Source organism: Pagrus pagrus (assembly GCF_965226575.1).
Source record: "Pagrus pagrus genome assembly, chromosome: 15".
Lineage (NCBI taxonomy): Eukaryota > Metazoa > Chordata > Actinopteri > Spariformes > Sparidae > Pagrus > Pagrus pagrus.
In genome coordinates this window covers 77,501-96,180 of record NC_140199.1, presented here as the reverse complement: position 1 = coordinate 96,180, position 18,680 = coordinate 77,501, and the positions used below count along the sequence as shown (strand labels likewise).

Here is an 18,680-nt window from a genome sequence, read left to right as displayed (position 1 = left end):
AATTAGAACAAAGTGTGAAACTAAATAAATAATTACTTTCCTTTATTATCTTTTCAGAAATGTTTTTGTGTCTGTGGCAACAAAAACAACCAAAACATGACGACAGTTAACAATTAAAGACATTTAACAACAACAACGACTAAATATACAAACACACACGTCAGATCATGTGATCCTGACACTGAAACTTATTTCCAATATTGATCTGATAATATTGATCTGCTTGTCTTTAAACGTCTTTTTTGTTATTCAATCAAATGTTTAGACCAAAAAACACTGGTCTAAAAATGAATCAATTATCAGAATAGTTAGCAGCAGCAGTAATATGGATCATTTTAATTGATCTGGAAAAAAATATTGACTCCGACATGAACTTTGACTTTCAGAACTTGTTTCTACTTTTCTTTTTGTACTTTTTTACATTTTTACTTTTTTTTTTACATGTGACTCTCTTTCATTATTCAGCACTAACAGTACTGACGGTACTGATGGTACTGACGGTACTACCGGTACTGGCGGTACCGACGGTACTGATGGTACTGACGGTACTGACGGTACTGACGGTACAAACGGTACTGATGGTACTACTGGTGCTGACGGTACTGATGATACTAACGGTACTAACGGTACTGATGGTACTACTGGTACTGACGGTACTGACCCTTTCTTTGTACTTACTGACTCACTACAACACGTCTGTAGTTGTCGGTGCTCTGAGCACATTTCAGACGGGACTCAGAAAACAGGACATGAAACCATCATGTGCCATTAAAGCTCCTCACTAACCCAGTTTAACTCAGTTTAACTCAGTTTAACTCATCCTCCATCTTCATTTGATATTTGATAAAGAAAAACAATGATAATAAAACCAGTCATCATTAATCCCTCTCTCTCCTCTTCCTCTCTCGCCCTCTTAGGTGCAGCGGACCATCGCCAAACAGATCCAGATGGTTCGTCAGATCGGGAAGGGTCGGTACGGCGAGGTGTGGCTCGGCCGCTGGAGGGGAGAGAAAGTGGCCGTCAAAGTCTTCTTCACCCGGGAGGAAGCCAGCTGGTTCAGAGAGACGGAGATCTATCAGACCGTCCTGATGAGACACGAGAACATCCTTGGTACGTTAACCCTAACCCTAACACAATCAGACCCTAACCCATCCTCAACACGTTAACCCTGGCCCTCGGTACGTTAACCCTTACCCGCTGTCAGGACGTATAGCAGAGTCTTTAAATGCAGTCAGTCATCCTGTTTTATCACAAAAAACACAACAACTTTCAGATTGCTGAAGCCTCATTTTAGCCTCAGTACATTTTGTCCTCCATCTTTTTCACTGAAAACACATTTTAATTCCATATGAACTGGAGAAATGACGACAGCGAGAAAACAACAGATTCAGTCTTCATGTGAGCGTCTGATGACTGTTTTGAGACAGCTTTGAAAAACTATGAACTCGTCCTTTAAGTGTAATGAAAACCAGCAGAAAACTCAATGAAGATCTGAACTGTGAGCTCAGAGCGACTCCAGGACCATCAATACCTCCATTGATTTTTAATTTGGTGGATGATTGAGACTAATGAGGGCGAGCGTCACCTGTCAGACTGAAGAGACACCATGATGAGTGTGTGTGTGTGTGTATCTAACACACACACGCGCACGCACATCAGTTGTCCTACATGTTCTTTGACCTCACTTCCTGTCTCCGTCCGTCCTGCAGGCTTCATCGCGGCCGACATTAAAGGCACCGGCGCCTTCACGCAGCTCTTCCTCATCACCGACTACCACGAGAACGGCTCTCTGTACGACTACCTGAAGCTGACCACGCTGGATACGAGGGTGCTGCTGCGGCTGGCGTTCTCGGCGGCCTGCGGCCTTTGTCACCTGCACACTGAGATCTACGGCACGCAGGGCAAACCGGCCATCGCCCACCGAGACCTGAAGAGCAAGAACATCCTGATCAAGAAGAACGGCACCTGCTGCATCGCCGACCTCGGCCTCGCCGTCAAGTTTAACAGGTACGATGGCGAGACGTTTTGTTCTTGTTTTTGTTTTGTTTTGATGATTAATTTGATGTTTGTTTGTTGAACCTGAGGTTAATTTTTATACAAAAGTGTTTTTTTTCTCACTTTGTATTTGAAATCACTTCTGTTTGATTCTTTATTGTGGAATTTATTAATAGATTAATTTTCTCTCATCTGATTTTTAATACGATTATTTGTGTGTTTGACTTTTTAAATCAGAGCGATAAATGTGATGATAGTGATAAATGTTAGTGATGAGTGTGATGAATATGATGAGTGTGTTGAGTGTGTTGAGTGTGATGAGTGTGTTGAGTGTGATGAGTGTGATGAATGTGATGAGTGTGATAAATGTGATGAGTGTGATGAATGTGATGAGTGTGATAAATGTGATGAGTGTGATGAATGTGATGAGTGTGATGAATGTGATGAGTGTGATAAATGTGATGAGTGTGATGAATGTGATGAGTGTGATAAATGTGATGAGTGTGATGAATGTGATGTGTGTCGAATGTGATGAGTGTGATGAATGTGATGTGTGTCGAATGTGATGAGTGTGATGAATGTGATGAGTGTGATGACTGATGAATGTGATAAATGAGATTAGAGTGATGAGTGTGATGAGTGTGATGATGAGTGATGAATGTGATGAATGTGATGAGAGTGATGAGTGTGATGAGTGTGATGACTGATGAATGTGATAAATGAGATTAGAGTGATGAGTGTGATGAGTGTGATGATGAGTGATGAATGTGATGAATGTGATGAGAGTGATGAGTGTGATGAGTGTGATGAGTGTGATGAGTGTGTTGAATGTGTTGAATGTGATGAGTGTGTTGAATGTGTTGAATGTGTTGAATGTGATGAGTGTGATGAGTGTGATGAGTGATGAATGTGATGAGTGTGATGATGAGTGATGAATGTGTTGAATGTGTTGAATGTGATGAGTGTGTTGAATGTGTTGAATGTGTTGAGAGTGATGAGAGTGATGAGAGTGATGAACAACAAAGTGAATCTAAGTCTTGTCTGCTAGTTTAATGGTCTTTATTGGTGACTCTGCCCTTTGTGTTGCCGTAGCGACACTAACGAGGTGGACATCCCTCTGAGCACTCGGGTTGGGACGCGGCGCTACATGGCTCCAGAGGTTCTGGACGAGAGCCTCAACAAGAACCACTTCCAGGCGTACATCATGGCCGACATCTACAGCTACGGCCTCGTCATCTGGGAGATGGCCCGACGCTGCGTGACCGGAGGTACTCGCACTCACACACACACACACACACACACACACACACACACACTGAACAGGTCCATGTATTTTAGTTTTGGAGGAAAATAACCGAACAGGATTCAAATTGACATCAGTCTGATTTTAGTGTCGAGCTGCAGCAATTACTTGATGAATCAATGATTAGTTAATGAATCAATGATAAGTTGATGAATCAATGATTAGTTAATGAATCAATGATTAGTTGATGAATCAATGATTAGTTGATGAATCAATGATTAGTTGATGAATCAATGATTAGTTGATGAATAGTGATGTAAACGTGAAGCTTCAGATAAAAATCACAGCCTGCAGGAAGTGTGGATGGAGTCAACAGGTGATTTTTAGTGGGTTGACCCGGTTTAAAAAACCTGTAGACACGCTGATGAGAAGCGGTGTGAGTTGGTTGTTGTGTTAAAAAAAAGCCAAACTTTGTTTCGAACCTCTCAGAGTTGACGGGTCCTACAGGGTTCGGGTCTTTATTGAATCTGTGGAGGTTAAACATGTCAGAGCAAGCTGAACAGACAGAACTATGTGAAGAACATTCATCACTGTGATCTCGGTGGAAAATGTTTGTCCAGGTGAGTCACCTTCAGTTTGTGTTGTTCAGGTATCGTTGAGGACTACCAGCTGCCGTACTATGAGATGGTTCCCTCTGACCCCTCCTATGAAGACATGCTGGAGGTGGTGTGTGTTAAAGGCCTGAGGCCCACCGTGTCCAACCGCTGGAACAGTGACGAGGTGAGACTCCACTTTATTCCTGTTCCAGTCTCCTCAACCGCGCCAGACTCCATTAACAAATGTAGTGATTTTAACTTTCTGAAACACAGATTCGTCTTTATCTTGTTACATTGTTACTTCTGCAAAAGTTCTTCATGAACTTCTTTCTGTCTTTTATTTCCTCTCATGTTTCTGCTCACGTGTCCTCAGTGTCTTCGGGCCATGCTGAAGCTGATGTCAGAGTGTTGGGCTCATAACCCCGCCTCCCGCCTCACCATCCTCCGAGTCAAGAAGACGCTCGCCAAGATGGTGGAGTCCCAGGACATCAAGATCTGACCGCCCTCCTCCTCTTCCTCTGCCTCCTTCTCGTCCCACCACCGCCGGACTCACCTGAACCCAGAACACACTCGATCTGACCTGATCGAACCGGCTTCCCCGGGCCTCACTCTTCATCAGGAGGAGGAGTTGGGAGATAAAAATGGACCCATCTTAGGGCTGAACTGTGCGTCTCCTCCTCCTCCTCCCTCATGTTCAGTCTGTCTGAAGCCTGGAAACAAACATGGAGTCATCCCTCCTCCTCCTCCTCCTCCTCCTCCTCTTCCTCCTCCTCTGTCTGTGCCGCGTGTCTTGCAGGAAGCGAGCCCGCCGGTTTGACGCTTTCTGTGAAAGCCAAATGAGACGATAATTTTGATGACGACTTCCTGTGTAGGGGAAAGGGGGAGGAGCCTCTAGATGCGACGTTTGAAACCTCCTTTGTTTTGATGTTTTTAAGGACCCAGCAGCCTTCCTCACTTCTGCCTGTTTCAAAATGCTAAAAATGCCAATTTGTTTTTGTTGTTTTCTCTTCAGGACTGAGTTCTCCTGCCATATTGAAATATATCTCCACTCTGACAGTAGAGTTAATTATAAAAATAAGGTACTATAATAATATGTGAATTTAAATGTGTAAATAAATGTTATCATTAGATGCCGTGCCTACTCATGAGAAGATTAAAGACCAGAACACTATGATGTTGACGTCCAGCCGACTCCTCAGAGACGTTGACAGGAGATGATGGAGTCACCATGGAGACGTCTCCCGTCCTGTCTGTCTGTCTGTCTGTCTGTCTGTCTGTCTGTCCGTGTGTCCGTCTGTCTGTCTGGTTCATGTTTGTCTGTCTGTTCAGAGATAAAGAGGTGGAGCTGCTCTGATGGGAGGGAAAATCTGATTGGCTGAGTTAAACCTCAGTGGTGGAGCTAAAAGACCTGAACAAGAACTCTAGATGTCAGTCAGGTCCGTGAGCCAATAAGAAGACAGAAAAGTGAAACGTGTCACTTTATTCACTTGCTTTGGCTCACGATATTAAAAAGATTTAACAAGGTCACGTTTTAATAAAACTCAAACCCGTGAAGAAATTTGATATTAGACTGTTTGATTTCTAAATGTAAACGAAGTGTTCGATGTAGTTTGCCTGGCGGTCCAGCGGAGGGCGTGAGCGACACTTATCAATAAAAATTAATGAAAAAGGACACAGAATCACAAACCCTGGTTAAAGGATAACTACCGTTTTTTACAACCTGGACCTTTTTTCTAGCATAATATATGGTCATTTACTCACCCAGATAACTTTGGTGTCATTTGGCATCGTTCGGACGAAATTAGATCCGGTGTAGCGCCGATATATCCATATAATGCGAATAACGGGGCAGTGACACACAGCCTCTATAGAACGCATTATCTGCCACGAAACTAGTTCATTCCAACAATATTTTGTTACGATATGCTAGCGCTATTCCCCTCTGAGTCCGGGCTCGTCTGTTATCAACATCCGGGGTCTGTAGGTTGAGCTACTACCTCTGACCTGGAAGATGTCGTCTCTGAGCTGCGCACGCACCCGCGACAGCCGGCTTGTTTACCTGTAGCTGCTACTGCTAGTTTGACCCCGGATGTTGATAACAGACGAGCCCGGAGTCAGAGGGGAATAGCGCTAGCATATCGTAACAAAATATTGGTGAAATGAACTAGTTTCGTGGCAGATAATGTGCTATATAGAGGCTGTGTGTCACTGCCCCGTTATTCGCATTATATGGATATATCGGCGCTACACCGGATCTAATTTCGTCTGAACGATGCCAAATGACACCAAAGTTATCTGGGTGAGTAAATGACCATATATTATGCTAGAAAAAAGGTCCAGGTTGTAAAAAACGGTAGTTATCCTTTAAAATGCTTAAAATAAAAAACCTTGTGACTTAACATTTTCCTTTTCCTCCTGATTTAATAATCTGAAGCTTGTTAAGATAGCTAGCTAGTTTACAGTGCTAGTTGCTAATTTGAACTTTGACTGCCTGCCACGCTAACGATAAACTAGCAACAGAGCGCTAAGCTTGTTCCTGTTCACTCAAAATTGGTATGTAGATTAACTGGCTCCTCCCACCGATGTTTCCCCTGTCCAGTCAGATTATTTCCAATACTCTCAGACTATTTGGGAAATTGGTATAGAATGTGGTTAGCCTAGCTTAGCTCAAAGACTGGAAGCAAGGGGAAACTGTTAGCCTAGCACCATCAAAAGAGGAAAAATAATCCACATTCTAACATCTTAAATATATTAATATCTATATGAAATTTAACAAAGTGTAAAAATGAGACGTAAGATAAAACAGATCTAGGCTAGCAGTTTCCCCCTGCTTCCAGTCTTTATGCTAAGCTAGGCTAATCATACTCGGACCTCTTGATTTAAAAAAAGAAAAGAGGATTCACCTTAAATGTTGGACTGTTCCTTTAAGTGCTGGATTTCTCTCCTGAGCAGCAGGACAATGTGCACGTGTTAGCTCAGTGTGCATGTTCACTCAGATGTGTGTGTGTGTGAGTGAATGAGTCGTTCATACAGTAGCTATTTAAGAGCAGTAACTTAGTGTTTCCTCTGTAATAAATGTCAGAAGCTCAGTATATAGAATAATCTCTAATATGTAAATCATTAATGTTTTTTGTTTTGGTGGTGTTGTTGTTTGTACAGCATCTGGTTCGGTGCCTTATGAGTTTACCAAGGAAATGAAACTCTGTATACAGTCAGTCTGTCCAATGTAACGATTTTTAAGTAAATAACCTTATTTTAGTACACAAACTCCCAGCGTCCTCTGATTCTTTCCACTGCTGCAGCTGCTGTTCCTTTGTTTTAGATGTTTGGCTTTTTGTGTTTTTCTATACGTGCCTAATGTACAGGAGACCATTTCTGCCAAGAAAAGTAAACGATGTACATGATCAATTAAAAAACAGGTGGAACGCGTGATGTCAAGACAAAAGACAGTTCTGTCATTTTGTGGAAAATGGGTCTTCAGATCAGGTTGCGATCTCTTCTGCAGACGGATCACAGCAGACGAGCTGTATGGAGACATCTGATTTTTTCTGTAAATTATATCAAGTGTATAAATCTTTACTTTTTTGAAGGCAGTTTGGTGAAGTCAAATTTTGAAACAGATCTGCGAAAACAAAAATATGATATGATATATAGATTTTGATGCATGTTGTCTTTAATTGCAGAATGTAATGTTGATTAATCTCTTAACTAATTATACATTTCACCCACTTGTATGATTTAATTTAATTTTGTCATGGTAATTTAAATTGGGCTCATTCTGAGTTTTCAGCTCATCTTTGACTTAATTCTTCATTTTGACTTGAAAAATGTTCAAATTATTTTTTCTCAGCATCATTTTGATTTACCATATTTTTTAAATATTCTGTCTGTTTGTTTTCAAGCTTATATCATATTGATAAAACATAACTTCCTGCAGGGTTCTTTCCAGATGTTTGAACACAGCACCACCTGGTGGACAACTGCTGATGCAGCATCTCAAGACAAGAACCAGGTGGGAGGATCCTTTTTTTATCAGATCGCACCGGAAAACTCACTTTTCTATTTATCGTTTTGATTTCTTCATCAGTCCAGTTTTGTTCTTAATTTAGAGGGTTGAGTAGAGTTACTGATTTTATTTATTTAAGTTGGTAACGTTTAAAGAAAACAAAGATAAATACAAATGCCATTATTTTCCAACAGATGTCTTTTAAACATTTCCTTAATATAAATTAGCCCAATGTCTGACATTTTACTTAATATAGGAAGAAAACTAAATTATGGAACAGTTTGCATCGTTATCACCATAATGGGCTTTAACATTAATACGATCAGTACTGAACTTTGATTTCATACTAGTAGTCTTTAGGTTGAACCCTGAGCTTTTCTTTATATAGATCTGTTATTTCAGTAGTTTAACTCTGACGTAACTGGAGGTAATTCATCAGATTACTTTCAGCTTCCTCACACTAACACTTTCATGTGGAGTTACCCTTCACGTTGCAGTGTTGAGCTCTCAGCCACAGAGGACGGTATAAATGTTGATTGATTCACCTGGTTGATAAATCCTTCCATTAATGTTGATTTTTCTTGAAACACTGAATCTCAGGACAACTGACATGATTCTGAACCATCAAGCTGTCAGATGAGTTTTCATTTAGGATCAAACTAATTATTCCACATTAACGTTCGCTGACATGTTAATTATTGTTCTGAGTAAATGTGGTTTTTAGTTGAATTCCAGTTAAAAGTTGATGTATTTCTGCACCATCAGGCAGCAGCATGTAACTCAACATCATCAGCAGGATGAATTAGTTCAGAGGATGATTTGAATCCAAAGTTCAGTCTTCAAAATTTCATTTCAGTCCAAGATTCAATTTCCAGTTAACATGATCTTCGTGAAGCAACACTCAATTCGGCTCCATCAGTTTACTTCGTAGAAAACAAGACATATTTTTGAGCTCATTCAGAAAAACTCATTCATTTGAACTTCAACTTCAAATGAAACATCCAAACTGTAAAACTAAACCACGATAAAAACTTTAGCCCTCCTGACCGACTGTCAGTTAATAAATTAAACACAGATTCTTTGAGTTGTGTCAAATGTTTTCGTCTTTATTAAACACCTTCACTCTGTCCCCGTCTACTTGTCCTCAGGCTTGTTGAAGCAGTAGGTGAGGCAGCACTTCCCGCAGTAGTGACGGTCGAAGTGGCTTGCCATGAAGACGCCGGCGCCGCACTCGTCTGCGGGACACTCGCGCCTCAGCCGGTGGATTTTACCGTTCTCGTCAACCTGCAGACAAAATACAAACGTTCAGATCTTAGAATTAAACTCAAGTACTTGTTTCTTCAGACTAAAAGAAGAAGTTCAACTAAAGATCTGCTTCTTTACTTCATCTTCAACTAAAAGTGAAAGTGTCGTGACTGATGGGAAACTCGTTTCTGACACTTCACCTAAAAATTTAGTAAAAATTGTTTGGAGCTGAAGTGACCGAGTCTGAACAGATTTAACTAACAGACTAAAGTGTCTGATGTCTCACATGAGCAGACTCACCAGTTGATAACGGACGAGATTAAACAAGTCGTACCTTGTAGTACTTGAGCACAGCGAGCTTGACCTTCTTCCTCTTGTGCTTGTTCTTCTTGGGGGTGGTGTAGGACTTCTTCTTCCTCTTCTTAGCACCACCTCTCAGCCTCAGCACCAAGTGCAGAGTTGACTCCTGACAGCGAGGAAAGACACGTTAAGTGAGATTTATAAAGAATTATTGAATTGCCAAATCTTAATGACTAAAATCAATTAAGTACCAATTTTCTAATTGTTTGCCAAATTATTCTCAAAGCTCCAGTTGACTTAGTCACATCAGTTACTTTGTTGTTGATATGCAGGACTTGAACTTGTAAGTATTTTTACAGTGTGATATTTGGACTCTTGATTAAAGGATATGAATAAAAGCTGATAATCTGGACATTAACTTCAGTCTTGATAGCAGCAGCTTCTGAACTCCTCACAGGATCAAACATTAGTCTAACGTCTGAACTCAGACCTCAGGACTCTCGGCTCACCTTCTGGATGTTGTAGTCGGACAGCGTGCGTCCGTCCTCCAGCTGCTTTCCAGCGAAGATCAACCTCTGCTGATCAGGAGGGATACCTGCAAGTACATGACGACAGGTCAACCAACTGACAGGTGTGTTTCAAAGGTTTAAATTTAAATCCATCTGCAGCTTCATAAAAATGTGCTAGTTTTGACAGTTTCATATAAAAACTGATAGTAATGCTACTCTGAATATTCACTGTACATCAACAAATGTAAAGTGTCCAATTCAAAGTTGATTCTTTCACTTTTTAAAGATCAATTATCAAGCTGTGCATGAAAGTCATCACAATTGTCAGGATGGTGGTTTACTTTAGGGTGATCAAGGACAGCTAGTCTTGAGGAGCTGAAGGTAATTACTTCAATCACCAATTAAAATGATGGTCAATTTCCTCATCTTTCTAAACCCTGAAATCATTTTGGTAATGAAAACTGAGCGAGTATAAACGACTGCATGATTTTAATTTCTCCACTGCTCAAAGGATCATTGTCAAATGTCTCGATTGTCCCAATAAAGACACTGGTTCAGTTTAGAGATTAAACAAATACATAAAATCTTCACAAGCCTGAAACTTTTAAGCTTTTGTCTGAACAGCTACAAGTTCTACAGCTCAACAGAGAGCATCCATCATCTGAAGCTTGTATTTTTATATCTGTCACCAAAATACACCCAACAGGTCACTCACCCTCTTTGTCCTGGATTTTGGCCTTGACATTTTCAATAGTATCTGAAGGTTCAACCTGCAGCAGAAGAAGAGAGGTCAGCCATGCCACGTTCTTCCGGCCAAAGCTCGGATCAAGTGTTGAGAACAGACTTTAAACTGTAACATGACGTCAACGTGTCGGTTTGTGAAGAGAAACGACAACAGGCACTTTGTGGAGCGGACAGCGGCGTCACCCCGCTGCTGCCTGTCACACGTGTTTACGGTGCTTTGGGTAAATGCTAGCAGCTAACGGTTAGCTTAGCCACTTGGTTTCGATGGGACAGTAACGTTACATAGCGCTCACTTTGCTCGAGTTCAAACAAATACAGGTACCGTCGGAGGTGACACTAACTAATCGTGGGATTTAATGTGGCGTTTTAGCCCATTTTAACGCTTAAATAAACTCCAGTAAACTGCGGCCACAGACGGCCAGATCCCTCCATCACAGTCCGGCTCACCCACCTCGAGGGTTATAGTCTTCCCCGTGAGGGTTTTGACGAAAATCTGCATCCTGGCGTTTGTCCACCTACACGGGAGACACAAATAAGACTTAATATTTGTTGTTTGTGCTGAAACAGTCTGTCAAAAGTGGTTTTTTCTGAGAATAATGAGCAGAAGCACAGAGCACGATCTTACCACAGGTTCACTCCTAATGGCGGATCATGAGAAGAGGGCTTTCGGAGCGAGCGACGGGGTTTTCTGCTCGCGTTTGCACGGGTTAGGTGACCGTCAGGGTGCCTGATCAAAAATATCAACAAAGATTACAGCATGTGGTCGTTCAACGTCTTTTTGTCACCTTATGGAAATTAATATGAGTCTGAAAAATATTTTTAGAACCAATAATTTAATGTATGTATTTGTATATTTAAACACCTCCTGTCCCGGGTACACTTTCAGTGTAACCATAGCAACCGGGAGTGTTTGCAAATGGCCGCCCTGAAGGAGCAAAGATGGAAAGCTAGCGTAAAAATATGAGTTAATAACGATGTCTGAGGCAGCAAACCCCTGTAGTGCTTCCTCAAGAGAAGAAGAAAGACATCCAGCAGCCGACATTTTGATAACTGACAGTGACGACAGGTTGTTTCAGTCTTTGTATGAGTTTATTGAACACGAGAAACTTTACCTGCAGTGTCCAGCAGAGGGCCCGGACGAGCTCCGCTACATCATCTACCGCTCTGCCTTCAACAAGGTATGTATTTATTTGTTTGTTTGTTTATTTAACCCAGTAAACGAAGCCGTTTTCATTTACTAATACATAATAAATAATGAATTTTCCAGCTAATCCACGAGGGTTTTTAAGACTGTTCAGCTTCAGAAGGATCATCAACACATTCAACATAATCACATGTGAGATACGAGTTTTTTACTGGACAGGAACTTTAGTGAAGTTAGTTTTAAGTTGGATATTCGACAGACATTCGCAAGAAGCCACACCAACATTTCAAGTGCACCCGTATTACAGACTTTACAGTAAACACACGGAGACGACGGCAACAGCGTGTACCGACTTCCTGTTTTCTACATAAAAATGTGGGATATTTAAAGCAGATATACTGTGTTTAAAGCTATTGAGAAGCTATTGAGCTAAAATGCTAGTATTTACATATAGCCTAAAAAATTTTAAAAATTATAAACAGATGTAAAATGTAAAAACAAGAGGTGTATCTCATGCAGCCAGTGTAGTTACATGATTCCACACTGATTTCGAGTCAATTGATCACATGACCTGGAAGCTATTGGCTAAAATGCTAATATTTACATATAAAAATTAATAAAAAATATGAACAGATGTAAAATGTAAAAACAAGAGGTGTATCTCATGCAGCCAGTTTAGTTACATGATTCCAACATGATTTTGAGTCATTTGATCACATGACCTGGGAGCTATTGAGCTAAAATGCTAATATTTACATTTAAAAATTAATAAAAATTAATAAAAAAATATGAACAGATGTAAAATGTAAAAACAAGAGGTGTATCTCATGCAGCCAGTGTAGTTACATGATTCCACACTGATTTCGAGTCAATTGATCACCTGACCTGGGAGCTATTGAGGTAAAATGCTAATATTTGCATATAAAAATTAATAAAAATTAATAAAAATTATGAACAGATGTAAAATGTAAAAACAAGAGGCGTATCTCATGCAGCCAGTTTGGTTACATGATCCCAACATGATTTCGAGTCAATTGATCACATGACCTGGGAGCTATTGAGCTAAAATGCTAATATTTACATATAAAAATTAATAAAAATTAATAAAAATATTTAGAGATGTAAAACGTAAAAACAAGAGGTGTATCTCATGCAGCTAGTGTAGTTACATGATCCCACATTGATTTTGAGTCAATTGATCACATGACCTGGAAGCTATTGAGCTAAAAGACTTTATATCTGCAATTGAACTCTTACTAGGAAAAAGTCCCATTTCAGATATCTTCAATCCAGTTGTTACTAGTCATAATGTTCATTTCAGATATCCAAAATAAAAAACTATTCCAGATATCCAGAATGTAATTTTGAATATCCAAAATACATTGTGACTAGTAAAAATGTCATTATGGATATCCACAATTCGTATTATGACTAGTAAAAATGCAATTGTGGACATCTGTATATTGTGGATATCCATAATTGTAATTCTTCCTATCCAGAATGCAGTTTTAGATATCTGAATATCTACTGTATGAAAATTATGACTAGTAACAATTGGATTGAAGATATCTGAAATGGGACTTTTTCCTAGTAAGAGTTCAATTGCAGATATCCAGAATGTAATTTTGAATATCCAAAATACATTGTGACTAGTAAAAATGTCATTATATCCACAATTCGTATAATGTCATTGTGGATATCTGAAATGTTCTTTTTGACTAGGAAGAATTGAATTGCAGATATCTGCAATACATATCCAGTCTAGCTATTAAATGTTATAAGGGCTTGCCATAGGCGGCCGCAGTTTTTAGAGCCAGGCGCCGCAGTTGCTCTCCACCGGCTGCAAGACCTCAGGGCATGATGGGAAACGCCTGGCTGTCGCCTGATCAAAGACCTGATTGGCTCTTAGTTAGGACTACAAACTCTTAGTTAGGACTACAAACACTATGTTTTGTCGAAAATCCTAATTGTTATATTTAATGCTAGATTATAAGAATCTCATGTTGTACAATGAAGGTTTAATCTGTTAACAAACATTTTGTGTGGTTGATAATAATAATAATAATAATAATAATAATAATAAAGGTTATTTATATAACACTTATCAAAACAAGCAATCAGTCCTTTACAAGGCAGACAAAAAGAACAAAGGATAGAATACAATGCCAGATACACACATATTCCCACATATATACTGTATATAATTACAAATATATATATATATTATATATATATATATATATATATATATATATATATATATATATATTATATATATATCAGCCATAGCTATCCGAACGTGTTCTGCAAACTACAGGTAGCCTACAGGTGGATCTAACAGGATGTAAATGTTTCGCTGACTTCCTGTATTTTCTTTGACGCCGGCTGGAAACTGTCAGCGCCCCCTGCTGCTGCCGCCTGGTCTCGTCCACCTTCCAGGCGGGACGCAGTTCATCGCGAACGAGCCTATTGTTTGTCCTCCGCCAGGTGATCTCACGAGCGACGGCCTATAAAAGACTCCTGCTGACCATAAAGGCGGGGTATGATGATGTCATCAGGGAGCTGCAGAGGAGGGAGGACGAGGTGGGGACAACTCAGCGAACTTTGGTGGCTTCAACGTCACACCCGAAATCACTGATGGCCTGCCAGAGACGAACAGGCCAGCTGAGGGAGAGGTGTGTGTGTGTGTGTGTGTGTGTGTGTGTGTGTGTGTGTGTGTGTGTGTGTGTGTTTTGGTTAAGTTAATTGAGATTTTATTGTATTTGTTCTCTTGTACAAACACATCTGATCAAACCACACAGACAAAGTCCTGATGAAGCAGATTATCTCTGTGTTTCATATGTTAAATGAAAATAAATCAAACCAAGTTGTCAGGGTCCAGATACTGGCATACAGCCACACCAGACTGATTTTAAGAGTTGCTGAGTTAAAACAAACTTTGTAACGTAGTGAAACTCTGTCTCTGAATCATTGTCTCCTTCTTGTAAATTCAGCATTAAATGAAAACAGTAAGTTGTTTGTTTCCTTGTAAAAAGTGTCAGTTTGTGGCAGCATGGCTGTACCAGCCTGTCTGCTTCTGTGTCTAAAGTGCTAAAGTCTTACCTGCCAACATTTAGCAGCTGTTTGAACACACTGTTTACACTGATTTCACCATTTACACTCAATTTATGAAAGAAGAAACATTTTATTGATTTAAACATGTCACATTTTACAGATACACTGAACAGTAACCAGTATAGGCGACTTCTTTGTCCCCAGACTCCCTTAACAAATGTGTCAGTTTAGTGAGTTGTTGAGTTGGAGACACTTTATAAACTGTGTGAAACTCTGTCTCTGACTGATTCTGACTTATTTGTTCCTTCTTGTAAATTCAGCAAATGTTCTACATGAACTTCTTTCTGTCTTTGAGTAGAAACATGGAGTCTGATTTTCCCAGTGAGTGACGGGTTAATACATCTTCCTTCCTGATTGTCTTTTTCTCTTCATCTCTTTCAGGATCTCTGTCCTTCAGAGGGAAACAGCAGAAGTTCAGGAGGCCATGAAGAGACAGAAGTCATGTAGAGAGCAGAGCACATGGATACCTGGTACCACTGACACTGATTAATAAAGTGTATTATGTGTTGCATCTGGAAAATCTAACAACTTTCTCTTTGGATATAAGTGTATTAATATAACATCAAGTGTATTTGAATAAGAAGTTGATAAAAAGACTACAAACAAGTAAGTAAAAAAAAAAAAAGAGATGCAAAAAGACCACAAAGAGACACAGAATGGCTAAAAAACAGAGAAATCTCATCTCATCAACATCTGTCTCATCTCCCAGGTGTCACCGTGGCTGATTCGGAGGATGCTGAGGCTCTGGGCCGACACCTGAAACACCTTGAAGCTCAGAGAGACGCTCTGCTGGACAGGAGGAGTCACTGCGTCTCTCTGGAGGTCAAAGACGAGCTGGACACAAAGCTGCAGGACACCGAGCAGCACAGAGACGAGCTGAGCACCGAGAACCACCGGCTGAAAGTCCTGTACGACACTTAGTTTGTCATAGTTTTGGTTCCAGTGACGTTGAATTTGAAAGATTAAATTGAACATATTTCAAAATGTTTTTCAGGCCGTTAATCATCTCGTCTGTTTGCAGGTACAAGCGTCTGAGGTTCGTGTCCGACCGTCTGTGCAGCTGGAAGGACAAGAAGCAGCAGGTTCCTCTGGAGGAACTCCTGAGTTCCACACTGGAGAACATGAGACAGATCAGCGGTGACACTGCTGCTACACGACACTAGCGCCTATCCCTAACCCTAAAACCCTACACTTACACTTGTGTAAAAGTTGAAGTACTGATTCAACTTCTTTACTCCAGTAAAAGTAATAGAGTACAGGCTCTGAAATGTACTCAGAGTATCAGAGTTTGTGGTCAAAGCTAACTGAAGCTCACGTCATGTTAATATATTTCAAAGACTATTAAAGTTAAAGGTAGAATCAGTAGGATTTGTCCCAGCTGTTCCTGAACGCACCACAAAGATAGTTGATAGTTGAGTCTCATTCCCAGGACGTCAAATAGCCACATGTTGGGTTGGTAAAGCGTCCCGAGCAGCAACAAAGAGAGAAAATAAGAAACTCTCTGCAGATACGAGACACTAACACGCCTTTTCTCCCCATTCCAGCCTCCCTCTCTGTCTGTTCACATCTTCTTACGTCTTTTACATCTTTGTCTCGTCTCGCTGCGTCTGCCGTGCGTGATGTGCTCTGATAGGTCGACATCAGTCTTGTGATGTTGGGAAGGCGGCGTGTGATGACGCCAAATAAACATAATCCATGATTCACCTCAAATGCATCAAACTAAAGTAATGACCTGTTTTTTAGCTGTGAGGAGGAGAAAGTTCAGATGTTTGGAGGGAAAGTCAAAAGTTGTCAGAGAAATAAGTTAAGTGACTTCCTGACGCTGCGTCTGTAACACTGATGATTCAGGATGCAACAGTCTAAAGGGACGTTCAGGTGAAGTTAAACTCAGAAACAAATCAGGTAACACTCTGTGTTGTCTCCCGTCTCTCCTGCAGTGACGGTCGATGACGTTCGCAGCCTCGACGCTGAGCTGTTTGAGGACGACGAGCCGACCAGAGTCGACCAGTCCAACCTGCTGACACATTACCTGGACAGGTGCTGCGTTCAGGAACAGCTTCTGATCAGTTTAGCTGAGCTCTCCCTGAATGTTGTGTGTCTCTGTCAGGTTCATCGAGCTCTTGGACTCAGCTCGGTACGAAGACGCTGCTCTGATCGCTGCCAGATGTCCTCGAGGAGTCCTGAGGAACCTCAACACCAGCGACATGTTCAGAGGTCACAAACACGTTTACTGGAGCCATCAACTAATCACAGTCCTCTCCAGACCTCATTGAGCTCAAGAGACAAACTTTGTGTCTGATTGGTTCCTGTTTCATGACTTCCTGTCCACCTGTCTGTCTGTCTCCAGGTGTGAAGGGGGCCCCGGGCTTCGTCCCCCCTCTCCTGCTCTTCTTCCAGGCCCTGCTGATGACCATCCCGGTTGGTGGCAAGCTGTCAACTGATCTCTCCCTGCAGCTCGTCAGCTGTTTCCTGCAGCACGGCGCCACACAGCTCGTCAGCCACGCTGTCATCCACAACAAGTAAACAACAAACAAACAAACAAACAGTTTATTGATCTCTGTTCAGCTCGTCACAGTCTCTCTCTCTCTCTCTCCTCTCAGACTCACCTTCACTGAGCAGCTGGGCGACGTCCTTACTGAGCATACTCAGAAGAACGGCGTGGTGGTCGACTTGTGTCTGGCATTGGCCACCGTCGTCTACGAGGCCTGCAGGCTGGACAAGAAGACTGCACTGAGCATGTGCAGGAGAGGCCTGATCCACAGCGCCGCCGAGTTCATGAAGCACAGCAGGGACCTCACAGCTGGTGTGTGTCTGTGTGTGTGTGTGTCTGTGTGTGTGTCTGTGTGTGTGTCTGTGTGTGTGTCTGTGTGTGTGTCTGTGTGTCTCTGTGTCTGTGTGTGTGTGTGTGTGATAATCAGTGTATGCTTGTGTCTCTCTCTCTCAGGGGACTGTATGTGGGTCCTTCATCGCTCGCCCAGCCTCACCCTCCTCCAGCTGTTGACGGAACCTCAGCAGGGACCGGCGGCCATCTTGTCAGTGGGCGTGGCCTGTTCCACTCTGCTGTCAGAGCCTCAGCAGCAGCAGTTAGCGCTGCAGCTCCTGGACAGCTTCGTCAGCAGAGGACGAGGTGAACGCACACAACAACAAACTTTATAAACTGTGTGAAACTCTGTCTCTGACTAATTCTTCATTATTTGTTCCTTTTTGTAAATTCAGCAAACGTTCTACATGAACTTCTTTCTGTCTTTGTGTCTGTTTGTCCCAGTGATGTATTTGCAGGTGTTCACTGTGTGTCTGTTTCCTCTCAGGGGTTTTGGAGGAGGTGATTCTGGAGGATAGCAGCTCTTCAGTGGACGTTTGGACAGATGTGGCGTCTCTGTGCTCTGATCTGAACCGGGCCGACCTGAGCCAGGCTGTCCTGTCCGTCCTGCTGGACCAGAGCGGGACCAAAGTCTTGTCTCCAGACCTGGAGGGAGCCCGGCTCATGGAGCACGTCTTCCTGTGAAATCTGAACCTGCAGTGTGTCCTGTTAAACATTTTTTAACAGCCTGCTGAGCTCTGGTTGTTGTTGACTCACAGTCTTTCCCTCGTTTTTAATATCAGGGTCACTTTGACTCAAACATCAAATCCAAAGACCTTTTAATGATCTCGTGGTGAAATTTTAAGAAAATTCCAGCCAAACAATGTAAAAACAGTCGTGTTCACTGCTGGTCCTTATTCAATAAAACTTTTACTGTGACGTCCTCGTCATCGATCAGCTGTCATCATCTCAATAATCTGATAT

At 41.5% G+C, this 18,680-nt stretch overlaps 3 protein-coding genes across 6 annotated transcripts in view; 2 read left to right on the top strand and 1 right to left on the bottom strand.

The window, feature by feature from the left end:
• LOC311271004 (bone morphogenetic protein receptor type-1A-like) overlaps window positions 1-5,631 on the top strand; it is a 64,800-nt gene extending 59,169 nt beyond the window's left edge. For 3 of the 4 annotated variants that reach the window (XM_084376327.1, XM_084376328.1, XM_084376326.1), the window contains 4 exons: window positions 918-1,110; window positions 1,710-2,007; window positions 3,088-3,263; window positions 3,888-4,301. In XM_084376327.1, coding sequence (XP_084232453.1) covers window positions 918-1,110; window positions 1,710-2,007; window positions 3,088-3,263; window positions 3,888-4,156 — 936 coding nt within the window. In that variant the 3' untranslated portion in view covers window positions 4,157-4,301. Of the gene's footprint in view, window positions 1-917; window positions 1,111-1,709; window positions 2,008-3,087; window positions 3,264-3,887 lie in introns of all 4 variants that reach the window. The other variant, XM_084376329.1, reaches the window with a different exon arrangement.
• Window positions 5,632-8,925: 3,294 nt separating this feature from the next.
• rps27a (ribosomal protein S27a) lies at window positions 8,926-11,353 on the bottom strand. The gene is made up of 6 exons (XM_084376344.1): window positions 11,264-11,353; window positions 11,090-11,153; window positions 10,610-10,664; window positions 9,895-9,980; window positions 9,420-9,551; window positions 8,926-9,124 (listed from the first exon to the last, which is right to left on the bottom strand). The coding sequence occupies exons 2-6, from the start codon at window positions 11,135-11,137 to the stop codon at window positions 8,975-8,977; spliced, it is 471 nt and encodes a 156-aa protein (XP_084232470.1). The 5' UTR covers window positions 11,138-11,153; window positions 11,264-11,353; the 3' UTR covers window positions 8,926-8,974.
• Window positions 11,354-11,522: 169 nt separating this feature from the next.
• On the top strand, window positions 11,523-18,635 carry LOC311271001 (clathrin heavy chain linker domain-containing protein 1-like). The gene is made up of 11 exons (XM_084376323.1): window positions 11,523-11,816; window positions 14,270-14,457; window positions 15,278-15,366; window positions 15,606-15,804; window positions 15,918-16,033; window positions 16,834-16,933; window positions 17,004-17,110; window positions 17,244-17,415; window positions 17,497-17,699; window positions 17,841-18,023; window positions 18,205-18,635. The coding sequence occupies exons 1-11, from the start codon at window positions 11,613-11,615 to the stop codon at window positions 18,399-18,401; spliced, it is 1,758 nt and encodes a 585-aa protein (XP_084232449.1). The 5' UTR covers window positions 11,523-11,612; the 3' UTR covers window positions 18,402-18,635.
• Window positions 18,636-18,680: the final 45 nt, after the last annotated feature.

Excerpts from the sequence above, each read along its gene's own strand:
- rps27a (XM_084376344.1), bottom strand. The coding sequence starts at position 11,137 with ATGCAGATTTTCGTCAAAACCCTCACGGGGAAGACTATAACCCTCGAG. Across the intron at positions 9,981-10,609 it reads CAAAATCCAGGACAAAGAGG|GTATCCCTCCTGATCAGCAG; the intron begins GTGAGTGACCTG and ends ATGTACTTGCAG. Across the intron at positions 9,552-9,894 it reads CCGACTACAACATCCAGAAG|GAGTCAACTCTGCACTTGGT; the intron begins GTGAGCCGAGAG and ends CCTCGCTGTCAG.
- LOC311271001 (XM_084376323.1), top strand. The coding sequence starts at position 11,613 with ATGTCTGAGGCAGCAAACCCCTGTAGTGCTTCCTCAAGAGAAGAAGAA. Across the intron at positions 14,458-15,277 it reads ACAGGCCAGCTGAGGGAGAG|GATCTCTGTCCTTCAGAGGG; the intron begins GTGTGTGTGTGT and ends CATCTCTTTCAG. Across the intron at positions 18,024-18,204 it reads CTTCGTCAGCAGAGGACGAG|GGGTTTTGGAGGAGGTGATT; the intron begins GTGAACGCACAC and ends GTTTCCTCTCAG.